General features: G+C 45.5%; 1 protein-coding gene across 5 annotated transcripts in view; it reads left to right on the top strand.

Annotated features, from left to right (window-relative positions):
* The window catches only part of SETBP1 (SET binding protein 1), a 246,168-nt gene that overhangs the window by 78,668 nt on the left and 140,697 nt on the right, over positions 1-26,803 (top strand). For 4 of the 5 annotated variants that reach the window (XM_035309239.1, XM_035309241.1, XM_035309238.1 and 1 more), the window contains one exon: positions 25,530-25,601. The exons of the other annotated variant lie outside the window; for it this stretch is intronic. In XM_035309239.1, coding sequence (XP_035165130.1) covers positions 25,530-25,601 — 72 coding nt within the window. The remainder of the gene's footprint in view (positions 1-25,529; positions 25,602-26,803) is intronic. 5 annotated transcript variants of the gene reach the window in all.

The raw sequence follows: 26,803 nt of genomic DNA, 5'->3' as shown, positions 1-26,803 counted from the left end.
ATACTTAGCTTAGGTATTGAGCGTAAATAGTGGGCCAGCTTCTTTAAGCAGCCAGGAGGCTGACCTGCCTGCCCAGAGACTGGGTCTGACAGTGTCCTTTGTCGAGCTCCGGCTACAACAGCGCTGGCAAAGCCACCGTTGTGTTTGGCGCTTGTTGGTTTCTGATTTACTCGGCCACGCTGCACACTGAAATGAAAAACATCTGGTCGACTCACACGCTCTGTTTAGACTGGTTACACAAATGCATGATGTTATGTAACCCAGACCTGCTATCCCATTTCTCCCTCTTCTGAGGCATTTCATAGTTTGCTTTTAATCACATCGGACAGACGGCTGGACAGCTTCCAGGTGCTGTTGCTCAGATGGTGTGCCTTGCGCTTGACCTGTCGGCATGGGTCAGCCTGCCACCACCTCATTGTGTTGCAAGAATGCCTTGTGTCTTTTTTTTTCCTCCTCTACCCACGATGCTGAGCAGTGCTAGCTCATGCCAGGAGACCAGCTGTGTGGAAGATGGTGAAGTTCCTTTCTGAAACACAGTAAGCTAGTTCAGGCGATGTGGTTAACTCACACACTTCTCGGGCTTTTCCTGTTTGACTGCAGGCTTCCCAGCAGGCAGGACACAGCTGATAACCCCTGTCCCCCAGCTCTGGAGCAGCCTGTCTTTCCTCCTGATGCCTGCATGAGATTATCCACCTAGAGGAAGCATCACAGCAGAAGGAGTTCAGCACAGTATTTCTGGATGCTTTCCTCCTATTCTGTGTGATTTTGGTAAATAGCACAAGTGTACATCTTCATTGGGATGTTTTTTTCAGTTCTGAAGCAAGCAGGTTTTCTGAGCAGGGTGACTGTGAACAGCTCAACAATGGAAAATACCAGTGCTGGCCACTTGCTTCCCACCAGGCTCATGGCTGTTGAAAATCAAGTTTAGTAGCTCAAGCTCTCTAAGTTCAGCTTTTAATTAAAATACATAATTTAATGTTAGAGACCTCATTCTCCAAGAAGGGTACCATTATAAATGCCCACATCCGACCTGGATTGCTGAAATTGGCATATTGCCTCTATTACGTTAGAGATAGCAAAACCAAACTGACTTATCATTGTAATGGTTTGCCAAGCAGACACTGTCTTCATCCCAGATATATTAAAAAAAAAAAAAAAAAATAAAAATAAAATAATGCTCATTGGATTTGACTGATTTTTTATGTAAGCTGATGCAACAGCATAGCGTGACTGTAGGAAGGGCTGCTGAATGCAAGCCTACACGCTCATGTCAAATTGTGCAAGGCTGTCCACAGGGAGCCAGCTGGGAACTGTGCACAGTGGACCGGCCTGAACTCCATTTCTGGATGCTCCTACAAATTACTGCCACTGCCTACATGGATTACATGGTATCTGATCAGGATTCCTTCTCTTTTACATATGCACGTGTGTGCTTCTGTGTTTGTGTCTGCACATGCACATGTATGAAGAGCACTTAATATATAGAAGAGAGGTTAATGAAGAAAACTAATTAGTGCTTGTTACCTCAGGAGCTCATGCTATTTTTCTCTACTGTCCAGTTCATGCCCCCTTTATAAAGGTTTCCTTCTATCCTGTGGTAGGCTTTGCTACAATCCTGGGCTTCACCAGCTGAGATGGAGGAATAGCTCTTAATTTGCTTGGAAGTGGTCCAGTCTTTGGAGTCTGGATCACTCTGGTTCATATCTTTATAATTTTCATGCTTTCACATGGATCTTTTAAAGTGGAAAAAGTGGTGTACCCCTGGATCTTCCTCCCATAGCTAGCAGCTTCCATGCTGTATTTGGACAGCCAGGGAAAACCTCCCAGCCCAAGCCTCAAGGACTTCTTCCATCCAGGGGAGGAACCTGGGGTTAGCTCTGAGGTGCATGCATACGCATGGGCACACACCACTTGATTCACTATTTCTTGTGTCCCCCTTTCACCTATTAGTGTCCTTTGAAGGATCAGGTTACCTTGCCAGTGGAAATATATGAGCTCACTCTGTGATACACCATAACTGCAACAGCAGATCATATAATTTTCCCCCGAAGGCTTGTTGCAGACTATGTCGAGTCATTTGTATTTATGACAGCTTCAGGGTGATTTAGTGCAACCTCACTTTGATAAAAGCCATTTAGAGCTCATAAATATGGGTGACACACTGCCTTCTTGGCTCAGATTTTAAATGGAGAGCTGCATTTGCATTACCATTGAGCTTTTGCTGTTTGGGGATAAAAAATGGAAGAAGTGGAAGCAAACAGGAAATGGAAGGAGGGTGGGAAATGCAAAAGGGTGATGGAGAAATTAAGGATGCTGCCATGTTTAGAGCCTCTCCAGTTTGAAATATGCCCTCATTTCTGCATCTCCTGGGCATCTCCTTGGGACAACCTCTGATGGCCCCAAGTGGGTCAGGAGGCAGGAGAAAATTCTCTTCCTCCACAGAGAAAATGCTCTGTGGCCATGAGAAGGCACGTGGTGGTGGAAAGATCCATCTGCTTTTCGAGGTGTTTATCTCCTCTTTTCAAACTGTGACTAAATCATACTCACGTTGCTCTGCATTATTGATATTGCTGTCTTGGGAAACTTCTGCAGCCTCTCCCTGCACCCCAGCTCCTGCCTGTGAGGGGGAATATTATTTTGGAGAAGTCCTCATGACCTTTCTCATTGATACTGGGGGAGAGGGTGACAGCTCGCTGGTGACCCCAGCCAGCCTCCAGCTAAGAGCAGCTCAGCATCATCCTTAAACTCTTGACTACAATCTCCCAGCTCGGCTGTTCAGTCCTCAGACAATGCACACACTTTCCACTTGCAGCAGTTTTTTGCAGGAATTCATTTATTTTGCTCTCTGCCCAGATGGCTAGAAAGGAACCGGGTTCCTCCTTTTCTTTTAGCTCAGGTCTTACTGTTGCATGCTGTTTTTTTACTTAATTTCAAGGAGACATTTCACGAGTATATTTATATTCTGTAACCAGATTTCTAAGGAGGTAGACAATTTACAGTCAACAATAAAAGATACTTAAGCCCAGCATAGAGTTGTCAGATTTTATGTGCTAGGCTTAAATTGATTATTGATGGAAGCAAGTAGGGAGATTATTCTTGGAAAATTATAATTTTTTCATAATTTGTAATGCCCAAAGGAACCTGAGCATTGCAGCCCATTGAATTTCATGTGGAGATGAATGTCTTTGTTTTATCCATGAGAATTCAAAAGAAGTGTGTTTGTGTTTGTAGTCACTGGGAGAGTCAGGATGTGAGCCCAGGTGGGTGTCTGATCATCAATCCACTTTCTTCTCTTAATCAAAAAGTGTTGATCCATACGAAGGGCTGGGAACTTTGCTGGGGAATGTGTCTAACATGTTCTAGCCTTTAATGGCATAATTGATTGCGGGGAGATGAGGACTGGGATATGCTTAGTTTTGTGTTGGCTGCTATTCTGCTCATGGACTTGATGTTCAGGGGTATGGGCTACCACATTAAACTAATCAAGCAAGGTCCTAATTGCATCTGCCCTTAGCACTAATACAGATCTTTTTTTTCAGAGTTTTACAAGTGCAAAAGCTTTAGGTTGTGATTTAGAAGTTTGAATATCACTTGTGAAAGACACCTCCCAAATCTGCACAGCAAAGGCATTTTAGCATATACCTGTATGTTTGAAATGCAATGAAAATATTTAAAATAATCACTTTTTAACCATTTTATCTTTTTGGAGTGTTCTTTATAAATTATTGTGATTTTATTGTACATTATCATTAGTTTTGAGGTCAAACCGGATAAAGCTATCACAACATCAGGCAAAACAAATCTTTCCTGCCTTTCACGACATTCCTGTGGTGTGATGCCAGATCCGTGCAGACAAATGCTGTACCCAGTGATTATATCTTACACTTCAAATAACCAGTTTATCAGTCTGCCATTATTAATGTCCTCTGAGCTGGACAATGTTTATGTGTTGCACTGTTGGTTTGTTGCTCACAGCAGCAAACCCAAGGCTTTCTTTACAACCCTTTCTACTGACAGTCAGTCATCTCCTGACCTGATCAGGCTTTGCACATCCTCGCAGAGGTTTCAGAGGAACACCGCATGCAGCAGCAGACCACAGCTGCCCAGACACAGCCACAGAAAGGGGGCTGAGCTCAGAGAAAACCTTTGAAGCCACAGCCCCAGGTCTTCTGCATCAGCTTCAACGGGCCCGTGGCTGCACCCCTCTGCACTGCCTTTGGGGCTCCCACTCAGTGCCTAGGCAAGCAAAGCCAGAGAATTTAAAAGGCAGCGTGCTTTTCATTAAGAAAATGAAAAGAAACTCACAGTCCCTGCCCCGAAGATTGTACACTGTAATCAATGGCAGCATTAATGGGGAATTTCAGTGCACTCAGAGGAACAGTAAAACGTGCCTGATGGGGCCCCGAAGACAAGACGACCAGTAAACTATTTACTTGGCTTCAGTTTCATTAGCCATTAGAGCAGGCTAATGGCACTTACCTTACCCCACCAGAGATTAGGTAGTCGTTGCTAGCACAGTGCTCGGGACGAATAAAAAATAAATAAAATAAAATAAAATAAATAAAATAAAACTATTAAAAACAACAACAACAACAAAATAAGGAACATCCCAAAGGAGCATCCTGTCCCTTCCATTCTTGTCTTCTGCTTGCAGCAGGTGAGGAGATGGCCCAGGACAGTGGGACAGCAGCAGCCCAGCCTTCCACGTGTTGCATCTAGGTCTGGTTTGGGCCCCAAGCAAGCACTGTTGGAGATGGCAGTCGACATTTGGTGCTACACAGAAAGCACTGTGATGTTCAAAGCCCACTCTGCAGCCTGCTCCATGGGACCCGTCCACCGCTGGCACACACAGGGTACGGGGCAGGTTGGATAATTCTGCACAGGGAGGTTTGTGCAGCACCTCTCTGCACTGTGCCTGGCTGGGGCTGCTGCCATTTATCTTTACATGCAGTTTTATTAAAAGTAGGTCCTAGAGCAAACAGACTTTGCCATGTGGCTTTTTTCATTAAACGGGCTGATTTGGTCTCTGCTGACTTGAAAAGCCAATCAACAAGCCCTCTGAATCTTTGATCCATTTTTCTACTTAGCTGTTCTCTAAAGGCTCAATTTCCTCTCCTGTCATGCTTTAGAGAGGGGGAAAATACACAGACTAGTCCCCAAGTTATAATACAATTATTTGGTGCAAGGGATTTTTTTTTTTTTCACTTGAATAAATTAGTTGTTAATTAAAGCTTTTTGATGTAGTGCGAAAGGAGTTATATTTGATACCAACAGCTGTATGCTGTTTGATTTATAGTCCTTTGGGGTGTTGTTGGTTACAGCGATCTGTTCCTCCCCCTTCCCCCACAAAACACACACACACACACACACACGCACACTTCAAAGACTATTAAGCTCGTACTGTGTTTTCAATTAGAAGGAGAATCTTTTGTTGTTGTTGTTGTTTTCACTTTTCCATCTCTTGCTGTAAAGTTGCGGTGGGAACAGAGGAGCACTGTTCCCCTACCGCCGTGGCTTCCCTGAGGGTGAAGTCCAGCGGCAGCGTAGACATCAGCGACACCACTGGGGTAAAAGCTCTGGGGGCTGGTCCTAAACATGCCTCCTTGGCTTAGCACAGTACTTCTGGAGCAGTAGACGTTCCCAGAGGATTTCCTCCAGTCTCCAGTTCAAGCAGGTTATGCTGATGCTGTGAGAATTGAGCCTAATTTCCATGTAACACGTAAAGTACTTGGAAGCTGTGTGATGGGTTCATGTTGAAGTACCACTATGGTCTTCAGCCTGGGCATGACTGGAGACTCAGGCAGGGAAGAGGATTATGAGATAGAAGACCTTTGGTTCAGTATCTGGGAATTATAGAAAACACAACAGAAAATGGTGGTGGAAGAGCTGGATTATTTCCTTCTTTTAACCCTCTGCAAAGAGTATCTCAAATATGAGGTGCCTTTGGTGCTCTTACTGAACTGACAGAGTTGTCTATTGCTAGTTTCCCAGAAATTCCTCAGCCAACCTGCTCAGCTGTGACTGTCTCACCAGGCCAGTGAGGCTTCAAGGCCAGAGGACGTGGCATCCGAAAGGGCTGCCCAGGTGCTTCCTCTGTCCCATCCCTCACCAGCAAGGAGGAGAGTGGGCTTGGAAGAGCCCTAGTGGCTTTTGGCTCCTTAACATAATGTCACGTGCTGGTTAAGGAGGAGCTTTTCTGTTCATGGTGCTGTTTTCAGTCAGTTCCTAGCAGGGTGTGCATAAGCAGTAATTGAAGTGGCTGAGCAGAAAGTGCGCTTCTTCACCTTGGTTTGCAGTTGGGCTCCTGCATATGGGAATTGGCAGGGGGACTTTCAGTGCTGTGGACTAATGAGTAGGACACCTGTTAGAGACAATCCAAGCTCCATTGAGCAAGGTAACACAGCCAGCTCCCCATACAGAGGAGAGAGAAATTCCCGCTTCTCCAAAAATCCCTGTCCCAGGCAAGGCTGTCCTACTGCTGCCATTTAATTTGCTTTAATCTGATACGGGGGGGAATGGGTCTTAATTAATTGCCTTCTACTCCAGCCTTGAGAAGAAAACCCACTTTGGAACAAATTAATGCAATCAAAATCTGCAGGTTGTGAGGCTGCTGGCAGAGTTCCCTGTTTGTGAGCAAATGAGTGCAAGATTCAAGCTTTCAAAGATGGGAGAGGCATTCCTGAAAGACAGTAGCTGGAAGCATGGGCTTTCAGTGAACAAGACGAGTAGGGAGGCTTCCTCCTGTTTCCTGCCTAACCCAGGTAGCACAGCTTTCATGGTGGCCGTGAATCCTTTCCTTACCTGAGGAGTCCGAGTCAGGGCTGAAGGAAGGGGCTGGGTGATGGTGGAGAGCAGCCCCACTGGAGATGGATGGCCAGAGAGGAGCATAGCTACCTCTGCCACATCACCAGGGAAGGGCTTCTTTGCCCTCACTGCAGCAGAGCTCCATCCTTCCTCTGCTATCCACCTATTCATTTATTTATTCAGAAAAATAGCATTACTTTTCCTTGCTTGCTACCTCTGCTGTAGTGATGGGGGCCAGCAACACCTGCCTACAGAACCCAGCTTTGGGAGTGCCATGTTTATCATGTTTTAGAGAACTCTTTTTTTTTGCTTTGCACACAGTGCTCTGTATGGTTGCACATTCATGGACTTGCTAGGGGGGTTTTAGGCCACTGAGATTGGCAGGAATGTTGGGGGAATGCCCACCCATCTCAGCATGATGATAAATACCTTCCAGTTTTAGTATTATTTAGCTTGTGCGAACAATCTGTTTTAGGAAGGATTTATTTATCTAAGGATCAGTTTAATGTTCTTGTTCTCAGGACTATAGAACATACATTTTCTCAGTTGCTGAGGGACTTTCTATTTGTTCTGTATGTTTGTTGTTTTAGTCGGTCCTACAGAAGTACAATATTTTCAGCTTCATAATGGAATTGATAGCAGAACACGAAAAGATTGTTCATGAGTTTTTTTTTTTTTTTTTTTTTTTTTTTTTTTCCCTTAACATTTAGTTATTTTGCAGTTTCTGGTTATTTTCTCTTTTACCTCTTTGGGTTTAGTTGAAGAGGGAAAAATACATAGTTATCAAATAAGGAAGAAAATACATGTTTTCAGTTGTCTGCATGTTGCCTTCTCGCTGGAAACCAGGATGCATATCTTATGGATCTCTCCATTTGTCTTATTTCTGCATTACTAATTGAGGACTTTGAACCAAGACCATCTTGATGTTAGCTAGCAGAAAGGAGTAGGCATTCAAGAGCAGGAAAAACATCTCTGCCAAGCACTCAGACAATCTATGCTCAGCTTGCCCTTGCGTGATACTCTGGTGGTGTTTCATACAAGTTCTCAGCAAGGTGTTATATTCTTCTGAGCTAGCTGAAGAGGTGATACTATTAGGTTGTTGATACCAAGCAGCTAGCCTGAAATATTGGCTGCTGAATTATTCAGACATTTGGAGAGCGAGGAGAGAATAAAAATGGTTATTAGTTGTGCACATTTCTGTGGGTATATGGACCCATCCAAAATTATGGGTGAAAAACAGAAAACCAGAGTGAGGGGAATGATGGAAAAGAGAGAAGGGAGAGTATAAATGTGGAGTTGGAAGAGCCAGCAGCTCAAGGTGACAAGGAGGTGAAGGAGGGAGCTGGAGAGGAACGATTCAGGGCAGTGTCTTGGTGTCAAACTTATCCTAGAGGGATGGGGAGGAAGAAGCAATGTGGTGAGAACTAGGCCAAACTGTGAGCAAAGCCATGAGATGAATTTATTTGGGGAGAAACAAAAAGGGTCGATGTTGTTTGTCCTCCTACTGAATAAGCTGCAGGAGCAGTCAGTGGGTTGTGTATGGCAGAGCAGTGGCAGTGACTCCCATGAGTGGGTTATTTAACGTGCTCCTCTGTAACACACTTTCCCAGTTTTGGAGACCACCTTGTTTTCTTGCCTATGAAGTTCCTAACATTTTCCATTATCAAAGGTTCTCATGACCTCTTTATTTATTTATTTATTTTAAAAATGAAGCTGTAATATTTCCATTGTTTGAGAAGGAGCCTTTGAATTTTGGCAGGGACAAAAGCTCTGCGGCTGAAGACATGCCTTTCCCTTCTCCCATGAAACTCCCCTCCGTCCTAGCTGAGTTATGGGCTGTTCAAGATCGCCGTTCCCCATTTCTCACTTATGTTTCTCAGGAAAATGCTGGCAGCAGCTCAGAATAATAACAGAACGCGAGTCTTCTGCAGAGCCGGGACCACATCACTGCCAAAGCAAAAATAGCAAAGGCTGCATGGAGAACTCCCCAGGGGCTCATGGGGCAGGTGTAGCAGCTTGGCCAGGGGAGGAGGAGAGCAGGAGGGCTGGCTCGGCCTCACCTCACCACATCCCTCCCTCCCTATCACTGGCACCTTGCCCACACGTCCCCCTTGTGGCACCACTGTGGAGCAGGGCACACCCGCTCCCAGTTGTTTAAAGGAGAGAAAACTCATCTTCAAGGCATCCTCTCCTCTCACTGGGGTCTAACCCCTTGCAGTCTCCCACCAGCAGCTGTTGTAGCACTGCGAGCCAAAGGACTGTATCTCTCCAGTGATTCCCGATGCAGGAAAGGATGTTGGCAGTTTTAGACCCAAATTATTTTCAGGGTAGATGATAAAGAGCAAAGCCTTTGGGCTGCTGAATTGTCTGGCTGGAAATAAGGAAGCTGGGATGATTGGCTCGTCCCTGTTCATTGCGCGATGATGCTGCTGGAGAGACACCCACTAGAACAGAAAGAAGTTTTCACAAATAATATCCATAAAGTTGGGAAAATTCTATTTTTCCTGCTGCTTGCAGTCTAAACATCTCCCTTGTTGCAGTGGTCAATGTAATAAACAGACAGGAAGTGTGTATATCTGTACACACACACACATTAGATGACATACATCTGGATGGCCCTGTAAGCATCACCATATGGGATGTAAGAGTGTTTAGACTTAGAAAAATGTAGAATACATTTTGCAGTGCTGCAGCACAGCTCAGCAGCAAATCCCAGCCCTTTTTAGAGCTGAATCTTATCAAAATGCATTTTTGTTGACAAACACACGAGCCAACTCTATGTTTACATACATGCACGAGGAGCTGAGCACATCAGTGATGCTCATGTAGCACCGCCGGCTATGCGCAGTCACATCTGCCCCTCTAGAAGTGCTTTATTTCCTTCTGAATAGCCAGGGGACCCCCTCCCTGGGGCTGGGGGGCTCCGTTTCTGACAATGCACAATCGCGTTGCTCGTTGGAGTGCCTGTCATTAAGCAATGTGCTGATTATTCTGGCAGCTCCGCTACACAAGTCCCCATGGACAGAGTCAGACATGGAGAGAATTGAATTTCGCCAAGGACGGGGCTAAAGGTCATTACATGCAGTGGACAGCTGTGTCTAGTCAAATCGAAACTATTGCTCCGAGTGTTACCAACAGAATAGCTGATAGCTCTGTTGTCAGTTCATTTACACTTGCATCCTGTTACAAATTAAACTGAAATTGGGGAGCGCTGAAGGAGCGTAAAGTAGGTTTTCTGCCAAGTGACAATTCCTTATATCACCAATTTCCAAGTGCAACCATTACAGGTCATTGCTAGGGGGGGTTGTGATTTCCAGCACAGAAGATTTAGGATCCTGATTTTCTGCCATGGGCAAAATTCCCATTAGCACCTGCTCTCATCTTCTAATCCCATAGGCTGAAAAGGAAATGCAAAGCTCTGGTAACTGTCTTCTCAGCTCTGCTCTCAAAGAATAATATAAAATACAAAATTGTTCCTTCACTTCTCCCACTTTCCAAGTATTTTTATTTATTTATTTATTTATTTTTTCTCAGTCACAATATATAGATTCAGACAGGAAGAAAACTACAAAGTGTCTTGATTATGGACTCCTCCATATGGAGGAGGATGGCAGGGCACAGCAGCAAGAGCAGCTCAGCAGCAGCACTTGTAGACAGTGTTCATCCCAGCCGAGCGCAGCATCTTCCTCTGACCCCACTCCTAAGCCTCTCCATCAGCAGAGCAGAAAATGCCTTCTGGGCAGAAACACAGCCTCTCCCAGGATCCTCAATGGGTCCTAGCAACTAAGCTGAAAGCCTGGGACTTGACCACATTTGGAATAAACTTGCCCAAAACCATCAATGCTAATTAGCTTGTGTTATGAATGGATTAAGTGAGACACCAGCTGCAATGGGGCATTTTGATTTGGGTTGCGGCTCGGTAATTAGATGCACATAAGCTGGCTGGGGAGCTGTCAGTCAGGAAGCAGCAGCTTCCTTGGCGGTGCTAGGAAGAAGAGCTTTTCTGTGTCCCATCATCTGTTCTACTGTGAACCTTTGGGTGATGTACCAGTGATCAAACACAGCATTCAGCATGAACTGAAATCCTCCCTTGAGCTACAGCTGTGCAACTCGGTGACTTCAGAACTTAGATCCTAGAGCAGCTGAGCAATACTATTTTATTTATAGTGCAAAGTGCTTCTCGTCTGGTGGCTGTTCATGTTAACACCATTCTTCCCTTTGATTCATGCCAGCCTTTCTCCCTGTTTTTTTTTTTTTTGAGCACATTGATGTTTGGAATGGAGTTAGGGGGAAAATGTGTTCGGTGCTGTCATGAAATTGCCCGGAACAATACTTATGATAGAAGAGTATTCAAAATTGAAATTACATGGGGTGAACACATACAACGCTGGTAGCATGGACATCTACAGTGACAGGTGCCCATGCCACCTAGCACTCAGCTGGGAAAGTTGTCCTGAGCAACCTGCCTAGCCAGTGGAGTGAAATAGGTAACCCCAGTGAGATCCACCTATTTCAGGCATCATCAGCGTTAGGAGGAGAGGAAACCCTATAGGGAGTCCCTGGTGGTTGGCTTGGATGAAGGTGTCTGTTTTTTAGACCTCTGTTTTTAATAGATGAGTCAGGAGGTAAATTGTGCTTTTCCTCCCAAATCTGGGACTTGAATGAGAATAAAATAATCAGGCAGCAACTTTCTTTAAAGTGGGGAAGGCTTAAAGTAAAAAGGCGATGTGACTGTCTGACACCGAGCCTTATCAGCTCCATAAATAAAAGACATATGCATGCAATGGCTGGCTGCATCTCAGATTGCAATACCAATGTTTTAAAAGCCTGCTGACGGAGCATCTGCTTATTTCATTACTCCTCCGATGTCTTTGCAGGTAAGTCATGCATTATACAGTATCATCTCTAGCAATGCATGACCGGAGAGGACAGTGTGTAAAAATCTGGAATGGTCCATCGCTTTCCCTTACCTTCGAGGAGAGAGAAACATGAGGAATGATATACTCAGCTAATAGCTGGAATTTGTGAAATAAAAGTGTATTTGAATTGAAGTGGGATTTGCATTTTCTTTAAAGAAAGGAGAACAACTCTATCTAGTCATTTAGTGAGCTGGTTGCATGCACAGCAGAGCGAACATCATTTTCAGGAAACTCCTGCTCTGAAAACTTACCAGGGGTCTTAGTATTAGTCAGGTGAAAAAGAAGTGTCAGGCATTACTGGAAAACAAGTACGGTGGTGAGTTTCAAGATACGCTGGTGAGCCTCGGTGTTGCAATAACATTTTGAGGAGCCCAGGTACCAATTCAGCCTGGCTGACCACAGCCCAGCCTGTCTTACTTTGCCAACAACAGTGTGGCAGAGGAGGTCCTCAGTAGTCCCACTGAGTTTAAGCGCCACTTTACAAGTGGATTTTGGCCCAGAGTTTGTAAAATATAGCTCGTGGGAGAAGAGCTAACTGTCTCCCAACATTATTTTATTTTTTATTTTTCCAATGGAAAAGTTCACTTTAGCCTCCTGCTATGTCTCAACACCACACATTACAAATGCTTCCTTGGGTTGGTGTCAACTAAAAACAATGTCTTTTTGTTTGTTTGTTTGTTTAAGCAGTATTAGAACTCAGTAAGAGAAGATTTTGGCTTGGCTGAACATCAGTAATTCACCATCCTCAAGCACTCAGACATGTAGACTTGAGGATGCCCACTGGTTTTTCTTGCAGTTCTCCTCCCTTCCCCGGCCATGTGCTTTTGGGTCAATATCCTGTAGCAGTATGGGCTTTCTGTGTTTCTTTGGGCACCTACTGTGCTTGATTATGGAAGAAGTCCCCATCCAAAAGGTGTTTTGTCACTGAAGGAAGGATCCTGAAGTAATCTGTGATACTGTGTAACCCTGTGGTGACTGAGCCCTGACACAGGCTGCCCAGAGGCTGTGGAGTCCCCTCCTTAGAGATCTTCACAAGCCTCCTGGATGTGGTCCTGGCTACCCTGGTCTGGGTGGCCCTGCTTGAACAGGGGTTGGACCAGATGGACCCAGAGGTCCCTGCCAGCCTCGGCCAGACTGTTTTTCTGTCACCCAGTGCTGGGCAGTGAGACATATTCACCAATCTACATATATGCTCAAACCTGTTGTAGGTCTTTTTTTTTTTTTTTTTTTTTTTTTTTTAGCGAGATGGTGAAAAGCTGTTAGCCATCAAGCAGCTTATGTGAAATGAGTTTCTGGGCCTCTGTCCAGTTGCTCATACCTCACCCATTTGATATGCACACAAAAGTTGAAATAGCTGCTTCTGGATCCAGCAGATGTAAAGGGGATGAGCGTCATAAAAAGACCTGTGGAAGTAGCTTTCAGTTCTGTAGCAGACGAGAAGGTAGACAGCAAAAGAGTTTTAGCTTTATAGGCTGTCCTAATTAGCATCTGCAGCTGAGGAAATACCGTAAGACATTTTCCACAAGTATTCATTAGCTGCTGGGTTTTTATAAGCTTGGTTAGACTTTGTATACTTTCTTCCACCATCCCGTCGTGTTTGCTCTTGATAAATATTCCAACAAACATGTTTTTGAGCTGGAGTGTTTGTGGAGGCTGTGGATTCTGAAGAATATTCCTGAATAGTGCCTTTAATAATCCCGCTGGAAACCTGCTTCTAGGGATTGTAATGTCCCTCTGTTCAGGAGACAAACACTGCCGTGTCGAACAGACATTTAACAGCTCATGAATTGGGAAGAGATCAAGAAGAGTTTTTAGAAAGGAATTTCAAATACATATTTTTAGGCAAATAGCAATCTGCTAATAGTTCACAAATCAACACTCTGAATATGTCAAATGCCTGTCTCTTCTGCAGTGCCCTGTTTCTGGGATTTAAGTTCACCAGCAAATTTTGAAAGCAAAACAGAACAGTTTGTTTGTTATTCTCCTCAGTTTCTCTCTGTGAAAAAAAAAAAAAAAAAAAAAAAAAAGTTTATTTATTTATTTTTAAAATCTAGTCTGCTTAGAATAGCTTCCATAACATTGTTTCTTATTGACTGATCTCTAAATAAGAGACTCTTGCTCTTGACTCCTGCTTAGATGAATGATTTCTAAGGCTTTTCTTTTTGTGACAGCGATGAATTGGTCAATGTTTGTATTAAGCTTTCCTAAGTGCACTATTAAATGGGCAAAACTTCAACAATAAACAGGCTGACTGGCTCAGTGATAAATTGGAGAGAGGGGGAGATGTGTATTTTTAGACAGTAGAATCATCATGGAAATTGTCCGATTGCCATGCAGTTGGAGAAGGACTATGTGGAAATATGTTTCAAATAGGTACCAGACATTAGCTGCCCTTAAATCAATAAGACTGTACTTTGGAGAAAAAATAAAAATAAAACAACAATAACAACAAAACCATGTCTGATCTATGCCTGTCTTGTCCTAAGGCTTGTCTAGGATCTAAGCAGACCTTCAGATTTTCTTTAAAGTGCACTAAATTTCCCTCTGCCATTGTGACTTGCAAGCAGGATTGAACCTTTCCTCTACATGAGAAAAAGATAAGGACAATTAAAAATGCAAATAAAAGTAAAGGAACCCTCATGGACCTTTGTGTTGTTTTGTCCAGGATTGGTGATACTATTAAAAAATGAGTCAAGACAAGCACTTTCCCAATTTTCCCTCCTGTGTACTAGGAAATCATATTTTATAGAGGGTGTTATCTGTGAGTGGTTGTTTTGGATGAGGATGGATGACATCTCTGTTCTGTTTCTGTCAGTGAGGAAGTGGGACCTGAGTCCTCTGCATGGGGAGAACCTTAACCCTCTGTGTTTCCAGCCTCCCACAAAGCAGTGCACACCGGCAGACCCCAGAGATAATTACCAGCACTGCAAATTGCTGGACACATCCCCACACCCAAGGACATAGGTATTTGAGCTGTGTATTTGATCTGAAAGCACAGGGAAGTGTGGGTTCAGGGTTCAGAACCTCTTCCCAGCTTTGCTGCTGCCCGACTCTGACCTGCAGCAAAGGTGCACCTCTTCCCCAATCTGCATGAAGGAGATAGCAGTATCGGTCTCACAGGGGGTACTAAGAAGCTTAGTTCATTAATGTTTACAAATTGTTTCTAGCTCCTCAGATGGAAGGTTCTATAAACAGGCAAAATATTACTAATTGCCAGCTACACTGATGAGTAAAGGGAAAACAAGGATGGCTGGGGGAAGGAGTAGGTGAAATTTGTGATAAGACCCATCAGTCTAGAGTCTTTAAGTTAAACAGTTTAGCCATCTGTCTTCCCATTATCCTCATCTTAAAATTCTCCAGTAATTTCTATTGGTGCAATATTTGACCTCCAGGTTACTTTGGGGAAATTCAAGGCACATCTGAGTCTGAGAACCAGGCCTTCTATGCTAAAGAATAAATCATAGGCCTAATTTGGGTAACCTTTCCTGAATGTACACCATGAGATTGCACTGATGTAAATGGAATGAATCCCAGTTTGCGGAACTAGGATTCTGTTCAGGGTTTACACCAAAATACATAAGAAAAGCAAATTTGCACATCTTTACAGCTGAAAAGCACACCATGATACTAATGTACTAATGTTCAGAGCATTTCAGAGCATATGGGTAGGGTTTTTTTGTTTATGTGGTTTGGTTTCATGGTTTTTGTCCTCTTCATTCAGCTCTGTCTGGAAACAAGAGACCTCCTTATTCAGTCCTTTCCACTTTCTGAGTTTCCTGCAATCCCACAGCAATGTCGTGCTTGGGTTCCCAGTTAACTGTTTTTGGCATTTTGGGAGGCATCAGGATTCAAAATAAGTTGTGTAATTTCCATTGTTTGTATTTATATATTTTACTATTTGTATGCATTTTTCTGTAAAGCCTGATCCTATAGGACCAAGATCTGTGATAGGTTCCTTTAGAAATTCAGGACACAGAAAAGGAGATCCTTAGTTAGCGCTCTTCACTCTTTAAAATACACCACCTTTTATTTTTTTCTCAAATCACAGTGTTAAAAAAATGTAAATAAATAGTAGCGGGTAGCCATTTCCCACTCATCCTCCAAACAGTGAAATCCTCATCTGGTATAAATTGGCATAGCTCTATTCAAATCAGGGCAACGCCATTAATTCGCTCCAGCTGAGGCTCCAGCCCTAGAATGCCAACAAGGGGAGTGAGTTTTGCACAGGATGGTTTTTCAGGCTGGGTGGAAGGTTTTGCTGTGTAACTTAGCTATGTGTCTAGGCTCAGTGCTGTGGGAAACTGTCTATTTGACATCTGCGGCATACGCAGCAAATGCTTTGGCAGTTAGAGTTAATGCCTTTTGAATTTGCAGGTTGTTTACTTTCAGCTTGAACGTGGATTTGCTTTCAGCCTCAATGGGAAATCTAACATAAGAAGTAATAGGACCAGCCATCTGTCCAAAAGGGTATGAGAATTCCTGTTTTTGAAAACCAATAACGGAGATCAGGGACAAGTTCACCATGTGTGTAATCTCTGGCAAATTATTGGTATTCTCCTTAGATTTCCAACCTGGGACCCAGTCCCTTGGGAGCAGAGTGAGGAAGGGCAGGTTTAGGAGATCAGACCTGTAAAATGAACATGGTCAGCATCCCTTTCCAGTGGTCGCTTCTACAAACAAGCACTGTTACAGCCCTTTCTTCCTCTGCTCTGATTTACAGCCCATTTTGGCGCATAAACCGTGCACCTGCAGAGCGGTCTGCTCAATCGTCGCTGAAGCCTGGGGTCTCGTGGGAGCAGTAAACAGCATGAGTGAATGGGAACCCCGATCCCTCGCCAACGTTTCCTGCAAGGAAACGTTCTCTGTGTTAGTAACAGGCAGAGAAAAGGGTAATGACTAGACAGAATGGGTTGCTTTTTCAAAAAAAAAGCTCAGGGCCGGATTTCTCAACTCTTGAGAGTGTCCAGATTTTTTTACTTTCTTTCCTTCAAGCCAAAAGTTAAATCCATCCCTTCCTCCCACCAGCTAAACTGAGAAGCAAAAGAGGAGCCAAACTTTGACAAAAAATGATCAGCCTCCTCCCGTTCTTAGTAGGACACGATGCATGGATTTTGCAAAGAGCTCAGCACTCAGCGTGCAACAGAGGTGCTCCCAATACACACAGACGGGGACTTGGGCCTCTTCTGTCTCTCTTGGTTGCCCACAAGTAGTGCTGAAGCTGCAGTGAAAAGATACTCAGATGGTATGCACTGTGCTGAATGGAAGGCCAAGCCCCTGTTTTGAAAGTCTGTGTGGTATAAACTGGTGGTCACATCTCCTCTGACTTTGTCCATCCTTCTGCTGATGTGGATTGTTATCCCAGTTTGTACCATCTAAAGACCCTAGTCTTGGTCTCCAAACCACTTGGCTGAAAACCATGGCTTGAGTAACTAATAAATAATAGTAAAGGCAGAAAAAATAGAAGACTACAAGGAACCATTTAGCAAGAACATCACCGGGTCTTCAGTAGACAAAACATTCATTCCTTGCTATACATGCAGTGAATGGGTGTGTTTTTATCCTTCCCAAGGTGAATAGTCCAGGGACATAGGATAGCTGGCAACATCCTTAAAAACACATTGGCCTAATTCTGATCTGCCTTACCCATTGAGCAACATTACTTGAGATACCCTGATGTAAATCCAGCCATAGATTAAAACCAGCCCTACAACAACCAGGCCTTAAGCAAAACATACGTCTTTCATTCCAACAGCACCATCCCTGGGCTATTTTACCTCAATTACACTCTGATTTAAGAAAACTGGAGAGCACCGTATCATGTTCAAACTGTTTTCTTTCTTCCTTCTCTGTCAAATTACGGCCACTGCAGATCTGATGAGTTTCGAGATTGGTTGGGGAAATAAGACTCTCTTCAAAGTCCTTATTTTGTTTATTGATTCAATAGTATTTACTGGCTAATAGCCACCCAAGGCTAACAGGCTCATTTGTATTGAGAGCGCTGAGATCTTGCATGTTATCTGTGGCCAGAATAGCCAGCTTACAGATAAGTAAGTACTCTACTCCAGGGAAACCAAGGCTTGTAGTTCTCTCTTAAGGAAGCCAGCTCATTTTATTGCCAGTTTTCAGGCAGTTTTCAATTCTCTTAAAGTTTTCCATGGAATCACAGGATCATTTTTCCTTATTTCCCTCATTTGTGTGCAGTCATGAGAACCAAGATGGCTTGAAATTAAAAAAGCGCAGTTCAACCAAAGTCAAAGACTTTGCGGTTTTCGGTTTTGCTTGGAACCAGAAGCAGAAGAGCCAAAAAAAAAGCTGTTTTCATGGTATTTTTGGCATGAGCGACTGCTCTGAGAGATACTGGAAATCATGCAAGAAGGGTCTGTTCTTAAGACACTTCCAGTCCTGCTCTGAAGACTGAGGGCTTTAGATAAGCATCTGCATGTGAGGATCCCTATCCAAAACAAACCACTGAACCTTTTGTAGTTCACACATCACTCATAGCGATTTCCCCCTGTGAATGTCTCCCTGTGCGCTTTTGCACACACAAAAGTCCTTCAAGGCATCCTAAAAGTGGATGCTTTTCCTTGCCCGTAACATTTTAATTGCCTCTCCAGCGAGATCTTCGCCTTGGCAGGAGAAAGAAAAAGAATAAAGCAATGAAGTGCCCTGTGCTGTCCAAAGGATTTCCTGTCCTCAACCTAACAGTGCACATTGGCATTGCCTTCTTCCCCTTCTCCTTTGTCTCATCTTCTCTGCATTTTGCAGGATTTTTTTTTTCTCTCTTTCTCAGCCTGAAAAAAACAACACACTTCTCCCTGGCAGTGTGGGTGACAGAGGCAGAGAAATCAGCACAGTGTCAGCAAGAGTTTAGCCCCACAGCTGGGACCTGAACTTTCCGCAGCGGAGCACAGCACTGGGTCACTGCACTAAAGCAAGCCAGATTGATACAAAGTGCTTGCTCACTCTGGGAAGGAAAGCATTAGAAGCCAGTTGATAAAAATGCTTAGGCACCATCTATTGTGAGCTTACAGCAGCAGTGGCCCCCAGTTTAGCCTGGAAAAGATCACCTCAGAGTGTATGTTTACTGCCTTAACCCCCAAGTGACACGGTGTTTGGAAGCTGTCTGTGCACAGGGGGTGTAACATAGGTCAGTGTAGATTTTAGAGCTGTTGAAACCAGAGATGGAGTGTGTGGACTCGACATGCTGCATGCTGTGTGAAGTTTTCAGCTCTGAAGACCCGAATGATCACGTCTGCCAATAGTTAATGTGCCTAGAAAGAGGATGCTAAAATATTCTTTCCCACTCTGGTTTGCAGCTGAGAACTTGTTAGTCTCTAATATCTTTTATTTATAGTTCCTTTCCACTCAAAGAATTGGAAAGTGCCTCTATATAGGAGTCCATTCAACGAGCTGCAGATAGCTCCAGGCACTGATCTTCTCTGTGGTGGCCTTTGACTGAGGTCCCAGGGTCTCCTTCACCACGGAGGCACATCAGGGACTCGTCTGCCTTGCCAGACACCAGCACCGTGTCCTCAGGGCCAGAGGGAAGGGCAGACACCCACCCTAATCCTGAGGAACAGCAGAGAGAGAGAAAATCATCCAGTGAGCTTGCTGGCAGGGGATTTGGATTGATGATGGCTCTGTTTGGAAGCAGATGTTGGGATGAGCCATTGCCAGTGCTGGGTGAGATCCTTGTGCAAAAGGCTTCAGATAGCGAAGCCGCAGCTCAAAGGAAGGCATCTGGTGGCCTTCTCTGGGCAGCGCTCCATCCAACCCAGCGAGCACCAGCCGTGCTGGAGAAAGCTCCCAGTGCAGCCCTGCACAGGGGACATGGCCCAGTGGCGGAGATGCTCCTAAGGGCATGGGGACAGGCTCTAAGTGTGTGCCCACACGTGTCCCTTAATGAGTATGGCACAGCGAGGAGCCTGCTTGTTTTACATCCCCTCCAGTGCCTGCCCCTCGGCTGCTCCCCATGCATCTGGCAGCAGCCGAAGGCTCAGCTCCTCCGTGTGGCTCCTGGCAGGGTCAGGGTGCCACCAGCCCTCCACTTTCCTGCTGCATCAGATGTGCAGGCCAGGGAAGCAAAAGTCAGACCAACTGACGGGTTTACGATTCCAGCCTGCGATTTCTGCTTCATCCACTGCCAGGCAAGATTTTGCCAAGATACATATTAGGCAGCTGCTCAGGACACTGTTGTTTTGTCTGTACCACCCCGAGCATGCTGTCTGTCTGTCTGTCTGTCTCCAAGACCCCACTTTCAAGCCGGTTCTGCTGTTCCCTCAGGTGGCCAGAGTGTGGTTGGGGAGAAGCATCTGGATGCTTTCTGTACCTCCCAAAGGACTCAGTGCCGCAGGGACTGGAGGCATCAGGGTTGGGATGCAGCTCGTGACCATCTGTCACGCAGCCCTCCTCCTACCCTGGCTTCCACATAGCCATCTCTGATGTGTCCTGGTGGACGAGGGAGCCCAGCCAGGCTCATCAAAAAACCCCTACCACCACTGACTGCTCACGGGGCCGTACTCTGCTCTGGGACTCCAGCCTGGCCTGAAGCTTGATGCTCTTCTGCCATCGCTTTCACCATGCTAAAATCCTCAGTGTATCTTCTCCCCTCTCTGCAGCATCACAAACATCATTACTATGATTTTCTCCCCAAATCTCTCATTCCTCCAGGCACCAGATGAGGTGCCCTTTACACCATGTTATCCCCATCATGTGCACATCAGTATTTCAAACTCTGGTTTAACTGGAGTCACGGCTCAGCTGGGTCCTTTCCCATGGGGAAAACACATTTTGCTCCCTCCACCAAACCTCCCCCATGGAGAGGGGCTGGCACTTTCTCATCCTGGCACGTGTGAGGATTGCTCTGCCTGCTTGCAGGGCATCTTGCCCTCCCTCCTTCTTCCTCGGAGAAGAGCATACATATGTTGTGTGTACATATGGGTTCTTCTCCCCCCTCCCTCTTGGTGCATTGAGTGTTGCATCATGTTTCACTCTTGTTGCCGCTCCTTCTGCACGTGCTGCTTTGGATTTGTGGGTGGGAGCAGGGTGGAACCCCTCCTGTAGGCATGTGGGCATGCTAAGAGGGAAAAAGGATTAAAAAGAAAGAGAGAGAGAGAGAGAGAGAGAAAAAAAAAAAAAAAAAAAAAAAAAAAAAAAATATTTTGGAAGATGGGGTTTAAGAGCAGAGAAAAACAAATGGAAGCTGGTGCCAGGCTGAAACAAGCAGCTGGCTGCCAGCACAGCAGGCTGGGAAGAAGTTGGGGGAAGAGCTCTGTGCCATGTTTGGGTTGCTTAAAAAAATACACCCTCCCTCCCTCGCTATGCCGCCTCTATTTCTCACCCGCCCCGTGAGCACGAGGAGGGATTCGGCTTCCAAAGGCAGGCTTGCAGGAAGTTTGTATTTAAAGCGATGTCAAGGGATGCAGAAGGAGAGTGTCCACCGATGCGCACGTGGGTGTGCATGCGAGTGCCCAGGGTCCCCCGGCTCACAGGCACCTGGGGGGGCTGGCGGTGCTCGGGGTTGCTGCTGTTGCAGCTGTGTAGAGATGCCAGGGCATTGGCAAGCATGGCACGATTTTCATTTTTATTTTTTTTTTTTTTTTTTTCCAATGGAAGAAGTGGGAGGGCTGGGGTGGAGGAGAAAGAAGGGGGGGTGGAAGGTTGCAACGCTTGGCTGGAAAAATTTAGAGGAGCACAAAGGAGAGAGCGATGAAAAGGGGTGGTGGGAGGTGGGAAGGAGGCTACGAATGGCCTGCTGTGGGAAGAGGTTTTGGTTTGCTGAGTGGGGTGGTTGGGAGCAGGCTGGGGATGCGGGGAGATGCCGGGGGGGGGCCTGGGGAGGCAGGCGGCGGCAGAGCAGAGCGCCTTGTTTTCGTCCTTTCTCTCCTCCTCCCTCCGCTGGGCGCTTGGAGGAGAAGAAAAGACAAAAAGCTGAACCGGTGCCAAGAAGGAGCTGCAGCGACTCGAAACCGGCGCTCTGTGCCGCACTAATATTTCCAAGCAGGGCTGCTCTCGAGAGCAGTGAAACGTGCCGGGAATGAGAATGGCTGTGGCGCGGGGCCGCCAGCCGGCTTCAGGAGCCTTCTCCCTCCTCCTTTGCCTTTTAAACGCGACTCTCTTCCTTTCCATTCCACCCTCGGCAGGATTTAGGGATCCTTGTCCTTGGCTTTGCATAGGTCCAGGTAGAGCAAGGGGGTGGCCGAGAGCTGGGCAGCCCCTGACAGCCCCAGCAGCACTGCCCCTGGGCACAGCATGGCAAGCACTGGACAGAAATTCTGTTTTTTCCCCCCATTTCTAGCCTGGGTGTGTGCATTATCAAGCTCTCGACTATAGGATTATAAGTGGGTAACCGAGAACGAGGAATAAATCCCCTCCTGCCCACCTCTCCTGCAATCCCTGCGTAGAGGGATTTTTAATTTTCATGTGTTTTTCCTAGCAAGGAAGAGAAGACCTGATTCCCCGGGAGTTTTCTGATTGTTTTCCCGTTGCCACTCCTTCTCCTCCTCACTGTCCTCCTCCTCTCGCAGTACCCATAAGGCTGCTCTCGCTGCTCTGTATCATGATGCAAGGTTACTTGTAGGACACGCGAAGCTCTGCAAGGTGCAGCGTCGCCTGCCTCGCTGCTCCCCAGCGCTTCTCATTTGGTGAGGGATGAGGCAGTTTCCAGGCTGCCTGGTGCAGACGCCTGGCTCTGCTGCACCCCCGCTTCATGCCATTCAGGGGTTTCTGGTGCTAAAACCCCTTCCTCCAAATCAGCCTGGGTAAAAAAAAACTAGTAATCATCATACGGGGCTGAAACTTTGACAGCAATTTCTAAGGTTGGTTGATTCACCTGGAGTTTTGCTGCCACTTTTGTCTGAAAGAAAACCTTTTGCCCTCTGGCTCCCCTCTTCCCTTAATTCACAAGCTAGGTAAAGGTACATGCAAATAGCTTTTTAATAGCTTTTTTTTTTTTTTTTTTGGGGGGGGGGGGGGGGGCAGGGGGGGGAACGAACCCTTTTAAAAAAATTTTTAACCATTTAAAAATGGTTACCAGCACAAGCATTCTTGCAGGAGCCCAGTATTTGGAACTCAATGCAAAAATCTGTCCCCCCACCGCACATTTCTTTCTGACTCGTGCTGGGATTTGAATCTGACATTTCAGGTTGACTTTGCAGAAATCGGGGACTGGGGAAAGAGAAACTCCTGCCTTTGGGTTTGAAAACAGGTCCAGATCCTGTTTTACCAGCAGCTGCATCACTGACACAGCCAGCAGGTCAAGTTCAAGGAGGGTTTTCCAAAGCAGGGGCAGCAGCTCATTAGCTTGCCACGTCTCAGGAGTTTGGGGGTGGTTAGCTTGGCCCAGTTCATGGTCCCAGGTGTGGGATCCCCGTGACATCTCCCTCACCTGAAAATCCTGCCCTAGTACATATCCAAACCACTTTAAACCTCGCATTTGTTTTTGGACACGTAGGCCTGGTTTTGGAGCACCTGATTCTGCTCAGGTAACGCCTTTTGGAAACAGTGTGATAAATGGAGGGAAACGCGGTGTGGCTTAAATGTATTATCCAGCCCTCTGTCCTCATCCTCCTCTTCTCCAGGCTCAGTCCCAAATTAACACTGTTAGGATAGGCACTCATTCCTGGGGTAACACTCGCCAGCATTGTAGGGAGGATGTCTACAGTAATGGGTTTCTCTCCATTCCTCCTCCCAGCTGTGCTTTGACCTTGGCTGACAAGGTTGTTGCAGCCTGATTTGGTCTGGAGCAAAGGAGATGCTCTTGCCTCTTCTTGCTCTTTGTTCTTTGACACAGGTGAGAGTTTTTCTGTGCTTGGCCAGGAAACGTTGGAGTGGGTGAAAAAAACATGGCAAAAGTCAGCATGCCTTCCATCAGATCCCACCTGGTCTTAGTGAATAAAGTACATATATAAAAATATGTGCTTGGGTATGCAGACATGGTCTTGCTGTTTGCTTTTCTGTTGTCTCTTCTTTCTCGGTGAGATGAGCCATGTAGTCAAGCTACCAACCTCACCCAGGGCACATAACTATGTGGATCTTGACTGAAATTCCCTTGCTAATGGTTTTGGCTGGTGCTGCTCCTCTTCCTGTGGGCACAGCCCCCTCTTTTTAACCTGAGATCCCTCAGCATGGGATGCCAACCTGCAAAAGCAAATGGCAGGAGTGGGGATTAAAGCCCACATGAAACTGAGCAAAGGAGACCCTGGCAACTTTCCTAAGCCTCATGCACCTGCACAAAGCATGGCTCACACTTCTAGATGTGCACCAGCTTGTATTTCCTACACAATTACACCCCTTAATACTCCACTTAACAAATAACAATTACCTAACAGATTTATAGAGAGGATCTCAAATGTATGGACAAAAAGTTAATGTAGACCAACAGCATCCATGCGCACAGAGTAGCATTGTATTGTGTGTCATTTGGGAAGGTAAACTGAGGACAGCAAATGAAGAGACCTTCCTAAAGCTTTATATTTCAGAGCACAGACCTCTTCTATTTCTTCGGTGTCTTGGCAGTCCTCTGGAGTAAGGGAACTTTTGTAAGGGAGCTTGTCCATCTTGGGGCAGAAATGTTTCTCCTCCCAAATAGTCCAGGTAAACCATCTGGCCATGACATCCCACTGAGCATTGCAATGTAGTGACAATGCAGCTGAACATCTTTGTCTTTATTCCTCCCTGTATCAGAGGTGTCTCTGGGTGTATTTCCCTGAAAGATGATATCTCATGAATCTCCAGTTGCTTACTTCAAACCTCTTTTCCTTTTAACACTCTATACTGAAACCTTGCTTGCTTGGAGTTGTTATGAGATGACTTTCACCTGTAAGGGTTTATCCAGAGGACTCTTCCAAGGCTATCTTGCACCCCTTCTCCACACACCTTCCCCACTCCCAGTCTTATTTTTCTTGGACTTGTAGCCTCGCATTTCTGTAATCTAAATGTGCAAATGCTTTGCAGTCACAGTCCAGTAGCTGGGTTAATCTCAGACCCCTGGAGTGGCAGATGGCTGATTTGTTGCTGATTCCAGTTACAGAGAATTGTGCCACCTATTATCTTTGCACAGGCTGCCGCTTAAAAGGATGCCTTGGGCAAAATCAGTGAAAAGCAAAGCAAAGCAAACGCTCTCTGATCTGCATTACCCAGGTGAAAATGTGAAATATTTCACCTTCGTGTGAAGGGCTTTAGAGGTGGACAAAGGGGGAGAGGAGTTGCGAGGGGGAGAAGGGAAGATCTCATTTTTGTACCAGAAGCGTGGAATCACAGGGCAGAGTGGGTTTGCCACAGTCATGATGCTGAATCACAACCACTTATTCTGTTTTAAATGGTTTTGCAATGTGGTAATCCTTGGCTTCAGCTCCCTGCTTTAACTCTTAAACAAAGCAGATGGGTTGGCATCATGGGACACCGTGCTGCTCTTCCCAAGCCTCCCCAGAGCGGGCTGTCCTAGGGATCAGTGGCTTCACTCCCAACTATCACGGCTTGGGACGCACCCTGTGGCTACCAGGGAGAGCCGAGGTGGCCCCATGTTGCCACTGTGTTTGCCTGGGCCACCCAGAGGAGAAATCTGCCCATCTGCATGGGTTGAGGAGAAGCCTGGGGGACCTTCCAGAACTGAGCAGGGATGAGGCAGCCAGGGGTGAACCCCAGCACCGTGTGCTCAGGGGGTGGTGGGCACGCAGAAAGATGTAAAGATGTAATGAACTGGAAAAGAGCAAAACTTTGGATACTTGTAACTGTTTTCCTCACGGTCATGCCCACAATGAAGATTCTTTCTTTTCTCTTTTCTCTTTGCTCTGGGAAACACCACAGAGCCAGATGAAGAATTTGGGAAGAGAGTGTGGGTTCCCTGTGCAGAGTCCAGTGACGAAATCTGTGAACAAGGTAAGAACAAAGGGTTGTGGCTGTGAAGGGTTTTGTTGCTTCCTTTTCCCCTTCCAAACCTGTTATTGGATTGTTAGACGTGAAATGTAGGATGTGTGCAGCACAGGAACTGATATTCCAAGTGCTAAGTGAAAGAGCCTAAAAAGATCAAGCTAAATAGGGCTTCTTTTTATTGCATGCCATTATGATGGTTTGGGTTTTAGAACAGTTTGTATTGTATCCAAATGATCTATGTGTGAATAATTGTTACCAACCTCCTGACACCAGGACCTAATTAGGAAGTAAGAGCCTTAAATAGGCCATTTGCGTAGTGAGCTTCCATATGTCTCCTTGCGCAATTTATTTGCTTCACTCCATTGAGATATAATGAGAATGAAACTCCTCGAACTGCCTTTGACTCTGAGGCTCTCCTCTTCATCTCCTCAGCAGTTAGAGCCCACTATTAAGAAGATAATATCTATTTCCCTTTGTTCAGAAAGAAAAAGCGACTGTACTGCTACCCTTATTCCAGATTGGTCAGGTTTTCCTATTTCCCATTTTCCAATGGAAATAGGAAGGGAAACAGCCAAACAACCAGCACACAGCCTGTGAAAAATGTAAAGCTGTCAGAGGAAGCATGAGGAAGGTTAGGACATGCCAATCTCGAAGGCATACTATCCACTGTAACTAGGGCTCCTGAAATCCTGCTGAAGACTCATGTCCTTGTTTCTCAGTTGATTTACAGGTCCCATTTAAAGAGCTCTAAGCTGGGTCTGTTTGGATTTCTTCCTTCTAGGATGTTAGCAAGGGGGAAAGGTTGGTTCAAGGCTGCTGTAGTTTTGTCCTAGTTTTGAATATTTAGCTCAATTTGGAACAACACTCATTCTGAGGCACTCTGTTCACGTTATTTTGCAGAGAGCATTCTTTAAATATAGTTTCAGATGATATCCTTTATTTCCAAACACCTCTTACATGCATGACTCCACCCCATCCTTCATTCTTGTACTCCTGTCATCCTCAAGTTAGCAAAACTTAAGCTTGGGTTGGGGTGCCATTTTCCATAGAAGTGAACTTTAATGAGTGCTCAAAGTATTATCTTCTTTCCCCTTTCCTTTCCTTTCCTTTCCTTTCCTTTCCTTTCCTTTCCTTTCCTTTCCTTTCCTTTCCTTTCCTTTCCTTTCCTTTCCTTTCCTTTCCTTTCCTTTCCTTTCCTTTCCTTTCCT

This window comes from Oxyura jamaicensis, chromosome Z (assembly GCF_011077185.1).
Source record: "Oxyura jamaicensis isolate SHBP4307 breed ruddy duck chromosome Z, BPBGC_Ojam_1.0, whole genome shotgun sequence".
Lineage (NCBI taxonomy): Eukaryota > Metazoa > Chordata > Aves > Anseriformes > Anatidae > Oxyura > Oxyura jamaicensis.
This window is presented reverse-complemented; position numbering and strand designations above follow the sequence as displayed.